The sequence below is a fragment of the Stegostoma tigrinum genome, chromosome 33, assembly GCF_030684315.1.
Source record: "Stegostoma tigrinum isolate sSteTig4 chromosome 33, sSteTig4.hap1, whole genome shotgun sequence".
Taxonomy (NCBI): Eukaryota; Metazoa; Chordata; class Chondrichthyes; order Orectolobiformes; family Stegostomatidae; genus Stegostoma; species Stegostoma tigrinum.
The window spans coordinates 27,160,863-27,180,486 of record NC_081386.1 but is presented as its reverse complement, the minus strand read 5'-3'; the positions used below and the strand labels follow the sequence as shown (position 1 = coordinate 27,180,486).

The 19,624-nt window shown below is 43.0% G+C and overlaps 1 protein-coding gene across 2 annotated transcripts in view; it reads left to right on the top strand.

Moving 5' to 3' along the window:
• The window catches only part of chd2 (chromodomain helicase DNA binding protein 2), a 96,004-nt gene extending 92,322 nt beyond the window's left edge, over positions 1-3,682 (top strand). For both annotated transcript variants that reach the window (XM_048562966.2, XM_048562964.2), the window contains 2 exons: positions 839-1,082; positions 2,264-3,682. In XM_048562966.2, coding sequence (XP_048418923.1) covers positions 839-1,082; positions 2,264-2,588 — 569 coding nt within the window. In that variant the 3' untranslated portion in view covers positions 2,589-3,682. The remainder of the gene's footprint in view (positions 1-838; positions 1,083-2,263) is intronic.
• Positions 3,683-19,624: the final 15,942 nt, after the last annotated feature.

The window sequence follows — 19,624 nt, the reverse complement described above, 5'->3', positions numbered from 1 at the left end:
GAAGCAGGCTGTTTGGCCCATCAAGTTCAGACTGACCCTCTGAAGAGCATCCCACCCTTCTGCCATACCCCTGTAACCCTGCATTTCCTTTCCCATGGCTAATCCACTTAACCTGCTCATCCCTGGACTTTGTGGGCAGTTTAGCATGGCCAGTTCACCTAACCTGTGCATGTTTGGACTGTGGGAGGAAACCGGAGCACCTGGAGGAAACCCACACAGACTTCATCCAAGACTGGAATTGAACCTGGGTCCCTGGTGCTGTGAGGCAGCAGGGCTAACCACTGAGCCCCTGTGCCGCCCTATTTTAAATCATGTCATAATTGCTAAGTCCTTCCGCAGAAGTAACAATGTTTAGATAAACATTTTATTGACACTTTTTCTCCTGCTGTGCTGAAGCTGTGTTAACTGTCCCTCCTTATATCTAAGCCTTGCATTCTCTCACTGGAAGGCCTGAGAAGTTTGAGAAGTAACACTGAACCCTGGCTCAGTTAACATGCTGCCCCAATCTGTGCTGGATGTGTAGGAAGCAGCCAATACTCTCTTTAAAGCTGCATGCAGACACAGTGATTCGAAGACTGCATGTATGGCGATTAATGTCAGCACACTGACTGCGGCATCAACTTGCAATTCCGAGACTCATTGCTGTGCACAGATCTTGGAGACCCACACAGCTAGGAAGAAATTAGAGGGAATTAGACTGGAAGCGGCAAGTCTGGCAAAAGCAAACGGGGCTGAACCAAAGGGGCCTCTGAGCTTCAGTTGGGAGCCTTGCAGGGCTATTCAACTCTGCCAAATGGCTTCCTTCGAGGTGATAATTCTGTTGCTTGTTCTGCTTTAGATCGGGGAGACCGACAGAGGGATCGGATGTACAACTACAACAATAACCAGCAGTGGGGATCTGATCGGCATCATCCGTACGACCAACACAGGTACAAGGACCATCATTTCGGGGACCGAAGGCCACGCGGAGATCCCCACAGAAACTCTGGCAATTACCGGCCAAACAACATGCACCGCAAGAGACCATACAACCAGTACGGCAATGAGCGGGACCACCGAGGTCACCGGGATTACTATGACAGGTGCCTTTCTTGTGCATACTCGAGCGGTTGTGACAGAAACAAGTCTCTGGTCAGGTTTGTCAAAGGCAGCCGTGGCGGTGGCTTTGAAGCAGATCCGTACTATGACAGTACGCTAAAAGGCTTTGAAAACCGTTGACCCAAGCACGGATATCTCTGAGTACAAACTTTGCTGTGGAATGCACGCTCTAGCAGCAGTCCCCTTTGATCTGTGCTGTCCCATTCATAATTTGAAACACTTCAACACTTTAGCATAACACACCAACTTTGAAAATTTGATTTTGTACTTTCTCCTACCAGCCAGCAGTCTAGTGAAGCTATATATTCTCTAAGTAGTAGTATACTTCCAGCAGTGTGATGCCTAGTAGTCCACAAACCATTGTAACAAGAGTCAAGGTTTGGTATATACTCATCATTAATTCTTCAAATTTTGTTCATGGGGCTTTAGATTTGCTGGTTATGTTGTCATTCATTGCACATCCCTAATTGCCCTGTTGAAATCAACTAGCATCCGTTTCAATTTTTTTAAAAATCCATTTAACGTCCTCTGAATTTGTATTCACTAACTCCTCTGTGTGGTTCTACGATGTCAAAGTTCTCTCCTATCCACAGTATAATTAACGTTCTATCTCACTGCCAGAGATATTAAATTAACTGACCTTTAATTGCTTGAATTACCTCTTTTTGCTTTTCATGAATAATAGTTTCCCATGTTGCTAATCTAGTTTGCCCCTCCATATACACTTCAGTTGATGTTTTCTTCCCAGGAGGATGATTACCGTGGACTTCCCTTCAATAAATTTCTGTTGCCCCCTTGTGTGTCACATAGCATCAGCTGTGTCCGGACCATTCTACTTATCCATTTTTTTTCTCTTTCCCTCGCAACCAGTTTTTTGATTTTGTCTTCCAGTAACTACATCCTTTTGCCTTAATAATGTGACTACAGTACTGGATCTTCTCACTCACCGACGTTATGCACTGTTGTCATCCCTTCTCCAACTATTCTGCAGCATTGCCACTTCTATCCTTTTTGTCCGTACATCCACTACAAGCCAGCCACACTGATATCCCTCTCGCCTTTCTGGTAACGGTCGAGAATCTGACTTTTGATTGTGGCTACACTTGGAGCAATTCCTGGACACACTGATTTGGGTCATGTGAATCTTTATTCATTTCCTCTCCAGGCGTCATCAGGATCTGAAACGACGCAGATCGGATGAGTTTCGACCTCAGGATCACCACAGCCTAGGGCACCAACCAGATTTCCGGAGACTGCCTGATCACAGACTTCCCACGGCCTACCACAGCCAAGGACCTGCTGAACACTATAGACCGTTTCACCTTGAGAAACCGATGGAGCACAAGGCACCCACAGGAGACCACCGTTCACCCCTCTCTCAGAAATCGCCACATGATTCGAAATCCCCTCTTGAGCACAGGTCCCCCCTAGACCGCTCACTGGAACATAAGAATACTCCTGACTATAACTGGAATGTAAGAAAAACGTAGAGTCTGTTCTGAGGGAAATGGGAAAACTGTTCCACAGTTCTCCAGTTTATGAATTCAAAAAAGACAAAAAGACAACACTCTTTTCCCTATTCTCACCACACAAACAAATTGAACGACTGCTGTGATATTAATTGCACAAAGAATGTGAAACAATTTTGGAGAATGAGGAAAGATTTCTGCTGCTTGGACAAGAACGCTCACAATTTGGACCTTTCTTTATAAAAAGACAGCATCGGCATGGATATCCGATCTGTGCAATCGTGCTCAATCAGGAAACCTTGTTGGTCAGGAAGGGAGGGGATAGGTTTGGGCTTCTGGGGAAATGATAGCTGCTGCATCGTAGGCAGCGGTTCTAACAATGTCGCAAAGGACAGTCCAAGGAGGATGTCAGCAGAGAGTGCAATTCACAAAAAATGTCATATCTCCTGTCAGCTTTGTCTGTTCATGGTCTCTGCCAAAATATTTCTATGTTTTATCCTAAATGTACGTGATGAATACTCTCTGTGCTGAGTAGTGTTGGGCAGGTCAATACTTTTTTCTAAGTAGTGTTCCAAATTCAGCAGTGGAACCAACTTGCGTTTCCACTCGCTAGCTAATATATAGAGAGCGGTACCAGTGTTGAGGCAGAGATGGGGGTGGCTGTAAATGTTACCCTCTCTTCCAGCACTACCGTTACACGCCCAAGAAATACCAAAAAAAGGGAAACGGGATGGTTTGAAATACTTCCGTAGACGCAGGTTTAGTGTCTAGTTAGGAGAGAAGAGAGGGCAACGCAGGGCAGGTGGGGGGTTTAGCACTTTGTGTTAAGTACGACTGCGCCTTTCTGGAATCTGTCTCTAGAATATAGTGTTGGCATTTTACAGCAGAAGTATTAGAACTTTACAAACTGAAGAATCGCTGAAGAAAATATCAGTATCTTGGTTCTAATGGCCAGTCTTCACAATCAATAATCTAGAAGCTTTGTGTTGTACTCGGTCACAATGTAAGCACCTTGTTCTGTTTATTTCCCCTCACCCTGCCTGCCCTGTCATTCCTTCTGCCTTGATTATTGTGGATTGGTCAATCCTCACAAGTAAAATAACCTATTTTTTTAATGACTTTGTTCCAACCTGTGTTTGATGGGGTGGGGGTATGACTGTATCTTTTAAAGAAAAAAGTGGAGAAAGGAGGAGTAGTTGAGCAGAGTGATAAGATTGGCTCTGTTTAGTTGGTGATTTGAGAATAAGTCTCCACGTGATGAACTGTGCTATTGGATATCAGATGGCTCATCGTCAGTGTTCAAGCTTCGGTTTTTGAATGCAGGGATCACTGCAGGATATCCTGAAGTGATGTCCTTTTCAGTGTTTCAAGTCATAGAGAATATGGCACTTTGTCTCTTTACACACCTTACGCACACTCATACTGTCCCCTGCCCCACCTGGCTCAAACCAACACACTCTCCCATTATCTTAGATGAGGCATTTCTGATTAACAGATGAATCCAACTGAATGTTTTCACGTTTAACAAATAAAATCTTTTCTGATGGTTCCTCAGGTCCTTGCTTTTTCAAAAATGATTTTAGTTGATTAAATGATTTTGAATTGGTATTTATTAAGTCACTCATGCTTTGATTCACAGAACAAGCTCAGGAATCTTCCTAATGTGCACACATTTCAGCTGCATGTGGAAATGCATAGTGCGGCCCATGTTCCTTTGTCTTTCTTCCACTGCAGCAGCATTTAAGAAACCAAATAACAGGAACAAGTTACACCTCAGTCATCAAAGATTAAATAAGATGTGCAGAGTTTGTTATAATCCCCAAATCACACTGCAAACAATAAAATGTCTCTGCACATATGATTTGAATTAAGTTATAATTAAAAATTCCCATGGAATTTAATTTCTTAAACTGTAATCAGACAGGTTTAACGGCTAGTGTTTGCCAAAATTCCAGCTGGCCATTCAGCAGTTGCTTGGCCCGCAGGATAAACAGCTGTGTTGAACGTTGTGACAAGTGTCACAGTTGCTGCTTGTTCCCAGAGGGAAAGGGCCACTTTTCAGGAGAGTAGGAACCCTGCATCAGCCTTCACTACAGTGTGCTCACACCTCGTGTGAACGCAACCAATATTCACGTGATCCTTTAATGTAGATTGCCCTAGTTGACAGTGTAAGGAACAAGTTGTTTGGACAATCTGACAGGAGTTGAGCAACAGCTATTCAAGATCATAGAATCCCTACAGTGTGAAAGCAGGCCTTTCAGACCATCAAGTCCACACTGACCCTCTGAAGAGCATCCCACTGAGCCCCAGCACTGCCCCCACCCTCCACCACTACCACCTTAACTCTGCAACCATGCATTCCCATGACCAGTCCACCTAACTTGCACAGCTTTGGACTGTGGGAAGAAACTGGAGCACCCAGAGGAAACCCACACCAACACGGGGAGAATGTACAAACTGCGCTCGGATAGTTACCAGAGGGTGGAATCTAACTTGGGTCCCTGGTGTTGTGAGGCTGCGGTGATAACCACCTGGGCCACCATTTTCTCAAGTATGGTTCAGGATGGGAAATTCTCACCAGCAACATCCACATTCCGTGGACAAATATAAAGAAAACCATTCACAGTTCTTTTATGGTATGGTCCCCTCTGTCTGCTATACTGAATCAGAAACACATTGATTTCATAGGTGAGTAGTTGTCTCCTGCTTGGTTTAATTATTGGGCATTTTCCAAAATTAAGTAAAATGCCTATTTTGGGGGACAAGTAGGCTGAAAGAATTTTCACCCCTTCTAAAGGGTGTATTTATAGAATCCTTATCTGTTCCTCTGCCTCTGTGAAATCCGTTACTTCAACTCAAGTTGTTTTGTCTTTCCATGCTCAACAATTCTGCCCAGACAACAAATGAGTGGAGGAAACTGCTCTCACACTGACACCCACCTGCTCAGCTCTTTATTTATCTCAAAAACCAGTTGGCAGATGTTCTAACACCATGTCCATTTAACATTTCAGTGAGGGCATGTTACTGATCTAGTTACAATTCTGCCACTCTGCTGCACCACATCAAATAGTGAAATGTGCCGTTAAAGGCCACTGTCAGTTACCAGTTTACAATTGAAGGCATGTGTCCCTGATAACACTTCATTTGAGGACCATTCTCTGTTCTGAAACATGCAAACCGAGTGCATCAGGGCATGGGGTCTGCTGTTCCAAACCACCTCATCTTGAGCTCCAGATTTTGTGTGCGCCATTTCTGGTTTTGGGGTCTTTTTCACGGGAACAGAAGATTTCAAACAGGAAAACTAGTGATTGGGAGTGGGGAGAGTTTGCAGTAGAGGTGCCACTACTTCCTTTAACTGGACCCTTTCACTTACAAGGTTAACTGTAATGCTCTCTCACAGTGTAATTATTGAGAACAAGATGACAAAACAGTACCACACCCCATCTCTGACCATACTCAACCAAGTTGTTAGTCCAGAGATATGGGGCAACACATGTGCTCCTGTTGTCAAGGGCCAATGTTAGCTCAAAATGGAGAAGATTTGAGAGCGCTAAGATTCTGAATCTTGGTAGATTTTCATAAAAGAAGAATGAGATTTGGGAAGTGTGTTACCTGATGGCTTATTTATATTTACCTGTAATCATGTTGATCGCTGCTTTTATTTTTCAATGCAAGAATTATAATCAAGTTGAGAGTGGAAGAGGTTGAGCCGGTAGGACGTGAGGTTTATACTTATGGCTGTGCAACAGAACTGTAGCTGATGGCGTTGAGCAAGTAGGTGGGTATGCAATGAGCCTTTAGGTGGAAGAGATGAAGGTGCCATCAGTGGTCTGGTGCACAAAGAAATGTATGGATCTCACCATCATCAGGCAAGGCAGCACAAAGATCCCCTTGCTATCTGGCTTGTTAGATCTTTTCTATCACGTGATTTGTAGCAGTGGGTACACTGTGACAAGTTTAGAATAGCAGGAGATGCTTCTGGAGAAAACTCATCAGTGATGAGGAAAACTTGGTCGCACACCTCCGCTGAAACTTGTTTTCCTTCTCATGGTGCTATCCCCGTGGAGTTGATGAAAACTGTACAGCATTTTGGTATAATATACACGCACGCCCGCAGAAGTGCAATAACTTGTAATAATTTTTATTGCTGAAAAGTTCTGAGACATTCTGTAGGGAAGACTTCCATTGTGTGTGTCTAACCTCCTGCCCTGGAGATCTTCCACGTGTCTATCAGGCTGCAGCCACCCTTCCAATACTTCCTCCGTGCATCAGATACAACATGAAACTAGAACAAGAATATGTTTCCCAATTTTAATTTTAAAAAAAATCTTTTAATATATCTCCTGTCTCAAATTCTAAAGACTGCAAGAATGAAGGAGATGTTAAAGTGATGGAAGAAGACAAAAGAAAGTAGCTGCCAAAATAGTCCCACTAACGTTTTGTTTTGCTAAAAGGGTTGGTACAGAGTTTCTGTAAAACTTATGTGGACTTTTTAAAATGACTTTAAGAAAAAGTAAATATTAATTTATATTTGTGAAAAGGCCACTGTTAGTGCATTTTGGTGTAAATACTTTGTTTATAGTACGTATTAAATTTTCCTACACCTTAACCATTTGCTGTTCAGTGATTACTGTTTTCCTTTGTTTTAACATGGAGTATATGTGGAATGGAGGACTGCCATTTATGGATTGTCAGTAATGCCATTACAGAACTTGTATGGTGGTTTTGGACAGCCCAAGGCGCTTCACACCAACATCACCAAACAAAATTTGACACTGAGCCAAGTGATGACTAAAACTTCAATAAGAAGTAAATTCCTCAGGTGCATCTCGGAGAGATGTGCAAATCTAGGGAAAGAATTCCGAAGTTAGAGCAGGGCTTTCCAAGGTAGCCGTTAGGACACCAAATGGGGTTGTCAGTTCTTAGGTAGTTACCCACTCCCCTTGCATTGACATCCCTTTCTCCCTAACTGTTGGGGCAAGAGAGTTTACAAGCCTTGAAATGGGATCTTAGAGGGGATGCAAGTTTGTGGGCCAGCAGTTAGTGGCCCATATTATTAGAACGCACAGCCACTAAAGACAGAAAAATCAAATGTGATGTGGTAAAAGTAGTCAAAAGATTGCAGTTATCTCGAGAGGATTGTTGGATTTGAAGAGAAATGAGGTGAAGCCATGGAGATATTTGAAAACGAGTGAGAACTATGCAATTGAGATGTTGGATAGGGATCCAATTTTGGATGTGATAGTGTCTATTGAAGTCGGATATTATGTGTTATATGCTTATTTCTAGTTGATGTGGGCAGGTAACGAACTACCTTCACTATAATAATTGCTGTGACATGTTTAACATGACGTGGAAAGTGTCCACCAAACCAGGAAAGTAAATTGGGAGAGATGAACCTAAATGAGAGATCAACTTTAAGAAAGAAGTGGCTGAGTCTCGGGAAAGAATCCTCCATGAGAACAACTTTGCTGAGGTAAAGAATAGAAGTATAAGAGGCTGGACATAAAAGAAATTCTGATTATAAACAGGGCCAAAGCAGAATGAATTCTTGATGGACTACGGGCTGTAAAAAACATTAGGAAGAGAACAATGATGGTACAGCTGGATGCAATGCATTTGGATAAGAGGTAGATGCAACCTTCCAATGAACTGGACAGTAAAAGAGGGATTGATGGTCAATGGTGAGCTTAATGCATTAAATGAAGTGGCAAAATTGAGGACATCAATAAACAATTTTGTCAATTATCAATCTCATACCCAACAGGTAAACACACTTGGACTGAATTTGATCTGATTTATTATTTACACGTACCAAGAAAGTGAAAAATATGGTTTTGCGTGCTAACCAGACAAATCGTACCTTATGTAAGTACATCAGGGCAGTAGAACAGAATATGATGTTACAACTGCAGAGAAAGATCAATTGTAATATGAGAAATTCCTTCATAAGTCTGAAAGCAGCAGGTAAAAAGCTGTTGTTAATCTGTTGGTACATGTTTTCAAACTTGTGTATCATCTGCCTGATGGAAGAGAATGGGAGGAATCTGTCAGTGGAAGGAAGGCTGGTTCTTGTAGTGGACTGGGCTGCGTTAACAATTATGGTTTTTCTTGCAGTCTTGGGCAGAGCAGTTTCCATTTCAAGCTGTGATGCATCTGGATAGGATGGTTTCTAGGGTACGTTTATAAAAAAAATGTTGAGTTACTGTACACGTGCTGAATTTCTTTACCCTTCTGAGGACATGGCAGTGTTGGTGTGCTTTTTGTTTTGATTTTCCTGAATGGTTGTACTCTCAGGCACTTCCGTGCAAGCCTTATCCCTTCACCTTCCAATGTTTGTGGTGGGACAAAGCGAGAAATTGCTGAAGAAACTCAGCAGCTCTGGCAGCATCCAAGGAAAGAAACAGTTAATGTTTCAAGTCCAATGACCTCCTTCATACTGATAGTAGCTAGGAAAAGTAGGTATCTAAGCCGAAGAGAGAGCAGTGGAAGGAGCAGATAGGTGGATAGAGAGCCCAGAGACAGAGCAACAATCAAAGGAAAGGGTGACAGTATGCCAGAGAAAAAGAACAGCTGATATTGGGGACAATAAGTAAGTTTTCCAGCATCCACAGTTGTTGTATTTTAATGGTTGTGTTGGGGTTTGGTGAACTGTTAAGTAAGCTAAAGTTGCAGCATTGGTTTTGCAGTATGATCACGGTCCAGTCTCTCCCGTCGGACTGTTGTGTAGATGCTGGGCAAGCAGTGACAATGGAGTTCATATTACGTTCCATTGTGTTGGGTGGTAGCATTGTTTGCCAGGAGTTCCATGCTGTGCTGAACAGCAGAGGGCAGATTGCTTCAGGTTCATTAGTCACAGGAAGCTCATTTTAAACTTTCAGATTTAGACTTTGCAAAGTGTGAAAGACAGGAGAGGTTTCTTCTCTAGGCTTAGAGTCATGAATTGACAGCTACAAATCTCATGTGGACTGCAATGATTTCCACAACACGCCCAGTGTCTGGACCACGCAGGGGGGAAAGTGGCCAGTTTGCCAGTCTGAGCTAAGAGCTGTCATGCATGATACAACTGACCTTGGGTTGTTGCCTCTGTATCTCTTACTCTCTGAAACCCTCCTTTTGATCTGTGTTTAATTCTCGCCTCTTGTGCATTTTCCATTTAAATTACTTTGGTGATTGTGGACCTAACTGCCTGAAACCAAAGCTTTGGGATTCCCTCACTGAACTCCTGCCTGCCCCCTTGAAGTTTATGGTCAACTGCTACTTCCTCGTTTTCCCTATTTTTGATAATCCACCAATGCAGTTTGGACTATTTTATATACATTAAAGAGGTAATGTAAACACGAGACATTTTATTTTACTAAAAGAGAAAAGCTACCTCAATATGTTGGTCTCAAACCTTAACTAAAGGAGCCAGTCTGACAACATGGATCTGTTCATGTCAGACAAAAATACTGTGGTGTTTCCAAGACCCCTCATATTTTTAATTAACCTGTTTAGACTTGTCATGACACACCTCTGGTGCATGTGGGACTTAAAGCCAGGCCACCCAACTCGGAGGTACAGACACCACCACTGCACCCAAGACACCCTTCCAAAATCTCATTCCAACTTGCATCACACCTCAAAAGAGCCTTTTGAGTAAAATGTTTTGAGTGCCTCTGTACAGAAAGAGCTGTACCTACCTCCAGGGCAAAAGTCAGGTAAGTCAACATTCTCTGGAAAAGGCAGGGGTGAAGACTTCCATTAAACAACCAAAAGACCTGTGTTTATATAGCACTGTTCACACTTCACGTGTCAAAGTGCTTTACGTCTGTTAGGATTTGTAGGAACCAAAGCAAAGCATTGATCTTTAACTCGTCATTGTCTACAGGAATAGTGCCAGACGACTGGAGGCGAGCAAATACAAAGAACAAAGAAACCTACAGCACAGGAACAGGCCCTTCGGCCCTCCAAGCCTGTGCCGATCAAGATCCTCTGTCTAACCTGTCATCTATTTTCCGACAGTCTGTGTCCATTTGCTCCCTGCTCATCCATGTACCTGTCCAAATATATCTTAAAAGACGCTAGCGTGTCTGCGTCTACCACCTCCACTGGCAACGCGTTCCAGGCACCCACCACCCTCTGTGTAAAGAACTTCCCTCGCATATCTCCCTTAAACTTTCCTCCTCTCACTTAGAACACATGACCCCTAGTAATTGAGTACCCCACTCTGGGGGAAAAAGCTTTTTGCTATCCACCCTGTCTATACCGCTCATGATTTTGTAGACCTCAATCAGGTCTCCCCTCAATCTCTGTCTTTCTAATGAAAATAATCCTGATCTACTCAACCTCTCTTCATAGCGAGCACCCTCCATACCAGGCAACATCCTGGTGAACCTCCTCTGCACCCTCTCCAAAGCATCCACATCCTTTTGGTAATGTGGCGACCAGAACTGCACACACAACTCCAAACGTGGCCGAACCAAAGTCCTGTACAACTGCAACATGACCTGCTAAACTCTTGTACTCTATACCCTGTCCAATGAAGGAAAGCATGCCATATGCCTTCTTGACCACCCTATTGACCTGCGTTGTCACCTTCAGGGAACAATGGACCTGAGCACCCAGATCTCTCTGTTCATCAATTTTCCCTAGGACTTTTCCATTTACTGTAGAGTTTGCCCTTGAATTTGATCTTCCAAAATGCATTACCACCCATTTGCCCAGATTGAACTCCATCTGCCATTTATCTGCCCAGCTCTCCAGTCTATCTATATTCTGCTGTAATCTCTGACAGTCCCCTTCACTATCAGCTACTCCACCAATCTTAGTGTCATCAGCAAACTTGCTGATCAGACCACCTACACCTTCCTCCAGATCATTTACATACATCACAAACAACAGTGGTCCCAGCACAGATTCCTGTGGAACACCACTGGTCACAGGTCTCCAATTACTACTACCCTCTGTCTCCTGTTGCCTAGCCGGTTTTTTTTATCCATCTAGCTAGCACACCCTGGACCCCACCTTCTCCATCAGCCTGCCATGGGGAACCTTATCAAATGCCTTACTGAAGTCCATGTATATGACATCTACAGCCTTTCCCTCATCAATCAACTTTGTCACGTCCTCAGAGAATTCTATTAAGTTGGTCAGACATGACCTTCCCTGCACAAAACCATGTTGCCTATCACTGATAAGCCCTTTTTCTTCCAAATGGGAATAGATCCTATCCGTCAGTATCTTCTCCAGCAGCTTCCCTACCACTGACGTCAGGCTCACCGGTCGATAATTACCTGGATTATCCTTGCTGCCCTTCTTAAACAAGGGGACAACGTTAGCAAGTCTCCAGTCCTCCGGGACCTCACTCATGTCTAAGGACACTGCAAAGATAATGTGGTTCCCCTGTTCAAGAAGGGGAGTAGAGACAACCCTGGTAATTATAGACCAGTGAGCCTTACCTCAGTTGTTGGTAAAGTGTTGGAAAAAGTTATGAGAGATAGAATTTATAATCATCTACAACAGAATATATTGATTAGGGATAGTCAGCACGGTTTTGTGAGGGGAAGGTCGTGCCTCACAAACCTTATTGACCTCTTTGAGAAGGTGACCAAATAGGTAGATGAGAGTAAACCGATTGATGTGGTGTATATGGATTTCAGCAAGGTGTTCGATAAGGTTCCCCACAATAGGCTATTGTACAAAATGCGGAGGAATGGAATTGTGGGAGATATGGCAGTTTGGATCAGAAATTGGCTTGCTGAAAGAAGACAGAGGGTGGTAGTTGATGGGAAATGCTCATCCTGGAGACCAGTTATTAGTGGTGTACCACAAGGGTCAGTGTTGGGTCCACTGCTGTTTGTCATTTTTATAAATGACCTGGATGAGGGTGTAGAAGGATGGGTTAGTAAATTTGCAGACGACACTAAGGTCGGTGGAGTTGTGGATAGTGAGGAAGGATGCTGTAGGTTGCAGAGAGACATAGATAAGCTGCAGAGCTGGGCAGAGAGGTGGCAAATGGAGTTTAATGTGGACAAATGTGAGGTGATGCACTTTGGTAGGAGTAACTAGAAGGCAAAGTACTGGGCTAATGGTAAGATTCTTGTTAGTGTAGATGAGCAGAGAAATCTCGGTGTCCATGTACATAGATCCTTGAAAGTTGCCACCCAGGTTGACAGGGCTGTTAAGAAGGCATACAGTGTTTTAGCTTTTATTAATAGAGGGATCGAGTTCTGGAACCAAGAGGTTATGCTGCAGCTGTACAAAAGTCTGGTGCGGCCGCACTTGGAGTATTGCGTACAGTTCTGGTCACCACATTATAAGAAGGATGTGGAAGCTTTGGAAAGGGTGCAGAGGAGATTTACTTGGATGTTGCCTGGTATGGAGGGAAGGTCTTATGAGGAAAGGCTGAGGGACTTTAGGCTGTTTTCATTAGAGAGAAGGTTGAGAGGTGACTTAATTGAGACATGAAATAATCAGAGGGTTAGATAGGGTGGATAGGGAGATCCTTTTTCCTAGGATGGTGATGGCAAGCACGAGGGGACATAGCTTAAAATTGAGGGGTGAAAGATATAAGACAGATGTTAGAGGTAGTTTCTTTACTCAGAGAGTAGTAAGGGAATGGAACGCTTTGCCTGCAACGGTAGTAGATTCGCCAACTTTAAGTACATTTAAGTCATCATTGGACAAGCATATGGACGTACATGGAATAGTGTAGGTTAGGTGGGCTTGAGATCGGTATGACAGGTCGGCACAACATCGAGGGCCGAAGGGCCTGGACTGTGCTGTAATGTTCTATGTTCAAGCAATTTCTACAAAGCAAGCTCACACAAAGCTCTTTACCATAATGACCAGTTCATTGATGTGGTGGTGACGGTCTTGGACTGGGGTGGACAAAGTTAGAATTCCCACTTCGCCTGACAAAAGAGCAGTCACCCAAATGCTTGTGATTTCAAATTAACCTGTTGGGCTATAACCTGGTATCGTGTGTCTTCTGTCTCTATTGGTTTAATTGATAGTGGTGTTTGAGGGGTTAGTATAGGACTGGGGAGAATTATACCACTTTTTTTTGCAATAGTGCTGTGTTTTTTTAACCTCTTAAATCCACTTGAGAGCTTTACTTTTAACATTCCATCAGAAAATTGACATCTTTGACAGTGCAGCACTCCCTTAGCACTGCACTGAGCAGTCAGACTGCATTGTGTGCTCATGACTCTTGCAAACAGACTTTAACCCATGACTTTCTGATGGGGTGGAGGGAGGAGAGGCAATTCCAGCCCCTCAGTGGTACTTCGCTCTTAAGAGCATTTTAAGGGGAGAATTTAATCACAGCTTTAAGCAACAGTTTTGCATAATTGAAATGCGTGGTGATTTTATGGACCTTTCTGATTCCTTTTGTTTCTGGTTCAGTGAACTGGGAAGTTTCTGTCAGTTCTGAAGAAGTCACTGGACTTGATGTTGATTCTGCTTTCCACAGATGCTGCCAGACCTGCTGAGTCCTGCCAGCAATTTCTGTTCTTGTTTTAGAAGTCTGCATTTTGGTGCCCTGCGCCTCGCAGAATGCTTGGTGCTATTTTGCACCCAGGTTCAATAAATATCAGCTCATCAGTCAAACTCCAGTGGCTGAGATGGCTGAAGTATAAGGGATCAAGTTGATCTAAAAATACAGAGTGCTGGGTGTATGTTCAACAGCAGAGAATCTTCTATTTTTTTTTGCTGTAGTCTGTTCCTCCAATTACAGAGAGTGAAGATGCACTGGCCCTAACAACTTCATCCTATCCAGAAACACTGACTTCTATTCCTTTGATCTTAGTTTTTTTTAAAAAAATCTTTCTTGTGAATTGAATATTTCTAGCAAGGATGTATTCATTGCCCATTCTAAACTGACACTTCAGAAGGCATGTACCATTACATTCCCTTTCCAATCTTCACTTTCTTTTTTCTTAGAACTTCTGAATATGGATGTGACTGGGTAAAGACAGGAGGTGTACTTTCCTAATGAAAATGTTCGATTCAAAAGCTTGGGTGCATTTCACCATTGCAAATGGATCATATCTTTGCTTATTTCTTCCAAGAGCATTACTTCAAATAGCCATGATCTAAGTAGGTCTAGGATGGGAATGTGATTGCTTTTAAATGTGGTCCTCGCGTAGCTCTTTTTTCCCCATGCATCTTAAAGGTGATAAGATGTTAAGTGGGAGTGAAAGCATTGGTGTGATAGATTCTTTGTTTCTCTGTCCACCCTGTGCCGAATCACTACTTTGACTGCACTGCACTGATACAGGTGTACAAAATGATCAGAGGTACAGATAGAGTGGACAGCCAGGTAGCTATGATGAGTGGGCATGGTTTTAAAGTGAGTGGAGGTAGATATAGGGGAGACGTCAGAGGTAGGTTCTTTACTCAGAGAATGATAGGGACGTGGAATGTATTGCTGAAGAGGGTAGTGGAGTCAGCCTCATTAGGGGCATTTAAGCAGCTATTAGGCATATGGATGACAGTATAAGGTAAATGTGGAGGTTAGATAGACCTTAGTTTTGGGGTAAAAGTTTAACACAACATCGTCGGCCAAAAAGGGCCTCTACCGTGCCGCACTGTTCTACGTTCTGAGTTTATAGTGAACAAGATTTTGTGCTAGTAATGTTGATGAGCCTAAAAGCACTCTGTTATTATGGAGCTAGTTGCAGTTATTTTCCAGTCTATGCATGTATGCAGTCAAATGTAGGAATCAGGACATTGCCATCATGAGCTTCCTAGATTTTTTTTTTAAGATACACAGAATTCAGGCATGTGGGAAAAACCGTGATGTAGTGGAACAAACTTTGTAAACGCAGACCAAACTTACTTCAAAGTTTCAGATTTCAGTAGTTCTTTGCGTGCCTTCAAAGCTTGCCCATTCAGTTTTAAGATTTTCAACAGTATGATAAGTCTTAATTACTTCCAAACAACCTCTCTGGCATTTCTTTTACACATGTGGAGTCTCATTCTTCAATAATTGGCAATTTAAAAGAAAATGCTTTTCTCTTTATTTCTCTGTCAGGGTCATATCCTTTTCACTTTCTCCACATATTTTAAAATATTAAATGTTCTAATTGATATTTCCTGGATCTCTCTCTCTACCTATCTCATTTTCCAGTCTGATTGATCAAGGTGGCAGTTCAACTGTTCCTGAGGCTTCCTGAGAATGCTGAGTTGAAAATAGCTATCTAATCAAAGTAGGCCCTGGTACAAAATCCCACAGAATGCCTGTGGCCATGTGCCAGTGGAATTGATCAATTCTCAGGCAAAGTTACAATTAGTCATCGAGTCATAGAGATGTACAGCATGGAAACAGACCTTTGGGTCCCACTTGTCCATGCTGACCAGATATCCTAAATTAATCTAGTCCCATTTGCCAGCATTGGCACATATCACTCTAAACCCTTCCTATTCAGATACCTATCCTGATGCCTTTTAAATGTTTTAATTGTACCAAACTCCAACACCACCTCTGGCAGCTCATTCCATACACATACCACCGTCCACGTGAAAAAGTTGCCCCTTAGGATTTTTAAAAAATCTTTCCCTTCCCATCCTCTAATTTTGGATTCCACTACCCTGAGAAAAGACCTTGGCTATTCACCCTATCCATTCCTCTCATGATTTTATAGGCCCCAGCCTATTCAGCCTCTATCAATAGTTCAAACCTCCAACCCTGGCAACACCCTTGTAAAACTTTTCTGAACCCTTTCAAGTTTCACAACATCCTTCCTATAGCAAGGAGACCAGAATTGAATGCAGTAATCCAGAATGCACCCAGGTCTTGTCATTGGAACTCAACAAAAGCTCCCAAAGCCATCTAGAGCCTTCAGTGCTCAAGAAGAAAGAAGAGCCATTAATAATTTAGTGCGGCTGAGAATAGGGATGTAGGAAGCCAATAAGCAGTGTTTGCTTGGTGCAGGAAATCTTGGGTAGTGTGGGCTCAATAAAGTTAACTGTGTCTGCAAGGAAGTGAAAAGGTTTCTCAAATTGGTCCTGGAACACAATCCCAAGAATTCACAGAACAGATCAGGTGCTCAAGACTTGAGCGATCAAGGCAGTAGGCGACAGATCATCCGAGCAAGTTCCATCACTGAGTTCTCTAAGTGAAGAATTAGCATTGTTTACATAGATAGGGTTTTAACAAGATTGCAAGACCCTCACAATTGTGCAATGTTTCGGAGTCATTCTCCATTCTACTAAGTAGCTTTGTTTGAGACAGAGCTACTTGACTCTGTTTCCCACTATTCATCTGTTCAAAACAAGTTTCTCATATCTTTCACAACCTGACTCTTATATTCCTAATTCTGGTTGCCTTCAGGCTTGTTTCCCTGCCAACCTGCTTAACAGCTCCCCTATCTCCACATTTAATGTCCTTGGTCCTGCTGAATAGTCTGTCATTGCTGGTGTATCCTCCTTCACTTTAAGATGGTGAGGTGTTAAGAAGTTGAACATGTCCAGGGCGAAAATGTCAGTTGTAGAGCCATTGAAATACCGGGAAGGTACCAATACCCCTCTCCCACTCGATGTCTCAACTAACAAATTAGTTTCACACGAACTTGAGCTTCGATCCTTTGTTCTTTTACCGAATCACTATTTCCACTCATTTCTCCCCAGAATCCCAATGTTAGTGAGACCCTTGTGCTCTCATTTGACCTTTCCAAACTTGACCTCTTCTCATTAATCTCCCTCACTCCATGTTCCATAAACTCCAACCTGTCTTATGCTTTTATCCTGTACTGCTCATCTAACACCCGATCCTGACAGGCTTAAAGCAACACTTGTGAAAGTTGTGATTGGAGCATCCAATATTTTCCTCATCTTGTCCTACTGTTCAGTGCAGAATTCTCCCACCGTACCTTACCTCCCCTCTTCCCAATCCTACCTTATCCAATCTCTCCTGCCCTTCCCAGTCCCATTGCTGTGATGCTTCCACCACCTTTAGTCCTACTGTCTCGCATGTTCTCCTCAAACTTTTAACTTCCCTCTCGACCTTGCAAGTCTCTTGAAGAACAGTTGTGTTAGGGGGGAACTAAACATTCATGGCATCTGATGACCTCTGGCCTGGTCTTTGTTTTCTTTGTGTCTATTTCTGAGGTGAATTAGCATGTTTCATTCCATTTAAGGCGTTAAATACTTAAATTTCATCAACTATGACCCCTTAAATACAGGACAATAAGAATCCCACCAGAATTCCAAAAGGCTCTCAAAAGTATCATTAGCACCAAGCAGTGAGCTGATTGGTAGGTGGTGGATGAGATATTTTCGTCCTGCATATTAAGCTGCATTAAGGAAAGTGAAGACTTCTAACATCTGGGAGACCCAGATAACATTCTGGAGACCTGGGTTCGAATCTGGCAGATGGTGGAATGTGAATTCAGTAAATATCTGGAATTGAGAATCTCATAGTTACCATGAATTCATTGTTGATTATTGGGGGAAAAAACCCATCTGGTTCACTAATGTCCTTTAGGAAAGGAAACTGCCATCTGGGCAATTAGGGATGGGCAATAAATGCTACCTGGCCAGCAACACCCTCATTCCATGAATGAATAAAAAAAAACTGTTCAAAAGAAAATTAGTTTTCTACTTGGCTCAATTTGAGTTTTTTTTTAAAGCTAAAGGTATGGCAATAGAGTCCAGTGGTGAGTTCCACAACCTGCTACATGGGAAAATCTGAGACCTCCAGTCAGTTTGGATGATGAAATCTGCAGCTAGAGTCACCACTTGGGCACTAGATTTGTTTATTTTATTGATTCCCAGACTGTGGGTGGTGCTGGCCAGGCCAATATTTGTTGACCATCCCTAACTGCCTGGAGTGCAGTTGTGAATCAGACGCAAATGCTGTCGATCTGGAGCCACACGTAGGTCACACCAGACCTGGTAAGGATGGCAGACCTCTTCCCTCGAGGATATTAGTGAACCAGATGGGTTCTTCCTGGCAGAAAGAAAATCAGCAGATTTTAATTCCAGTTTGTCTAATGTTGTTAGGATTTGAATCCAGGGTCCCAGAACATTGGCTGACTTTCTAGATTAATAGTTTAGCCATAATACTGCCAGACCGTTGGAATTTGATTGTCAGCTGGAGCATCTGCGAGGCTAAGCGGAACTAGGATTGTATATTTTCATTCATCAACACCCCCCAGCTTAAGGAAGTTCCTATCAGTTAAAAGAAGGAAGGCAGACAGTCAGTTAGGAAAGCCTCAGGGTGCATCTCACTAAAGGACAACTTTCTGTGTTAGAAAACAGTGGGAATGATGACTGCTCTGAGGGGTGAAGTCAAAGCCCAGTTCACAAGGTAGGGAGAAGCAGATGGAGAGAAGAGCGATAGTGTCAGGACATTCCATCATGAGGAGTACAGACAATAGTTTCTGCAACCACAGATTGATTCCAGAATGGCATGTTACCTTCCTTAGGGCCAGGATCAAAGATGTCACTGAGCAGCAGCTGGGCATCCTGAAGGGGATGGGTAAACAGTTAGAGGTCCTGATTCACACAGCTACCAACAACATCGATCAAAAGAGGTATGAGGTCCTGCAGCCAGAATTTAGGGAGATAGGTAGCAGATTGAAAGGAAAGAATTCAAGGGATACAATGTCTGGATTACTCCCAGTGCGATGTGCTAGTGTGTACGGTAATAGTTATAGGAACTACTCAGCCCTTCAAGTGCATTCCACCGTTCAATGAGCTCATGGTTCACCTGATTTTTTAACCTCAATTCTACATTCTTGTCTATCCCTTGGTAATCTACAATCTATCCACCTCTGCCTTAAAAATGTGTAAAGATACTGCATCCCACTGCCTTTTGAAGAAAGGAATTTTAAACACACTCAATCCTCTGCAAGAAAAATGTCTTCCTCGTCTCTGAATGATGACTGGCAGATAGCGGTTCTTATGGTGCAATGATAGCGTCCCTGCCTCTCCAACTCCACCTGCTCCAAAAGTATGTAATCATGTCGCTGAATAGGTTGATTAAACATGTTTATTCTGGACGTTCTTGCAGCCTTTGTTAGTGTCCCCACTGAACCAGGAGGCCTGCTCTAGAGGTGTGTTATAACATC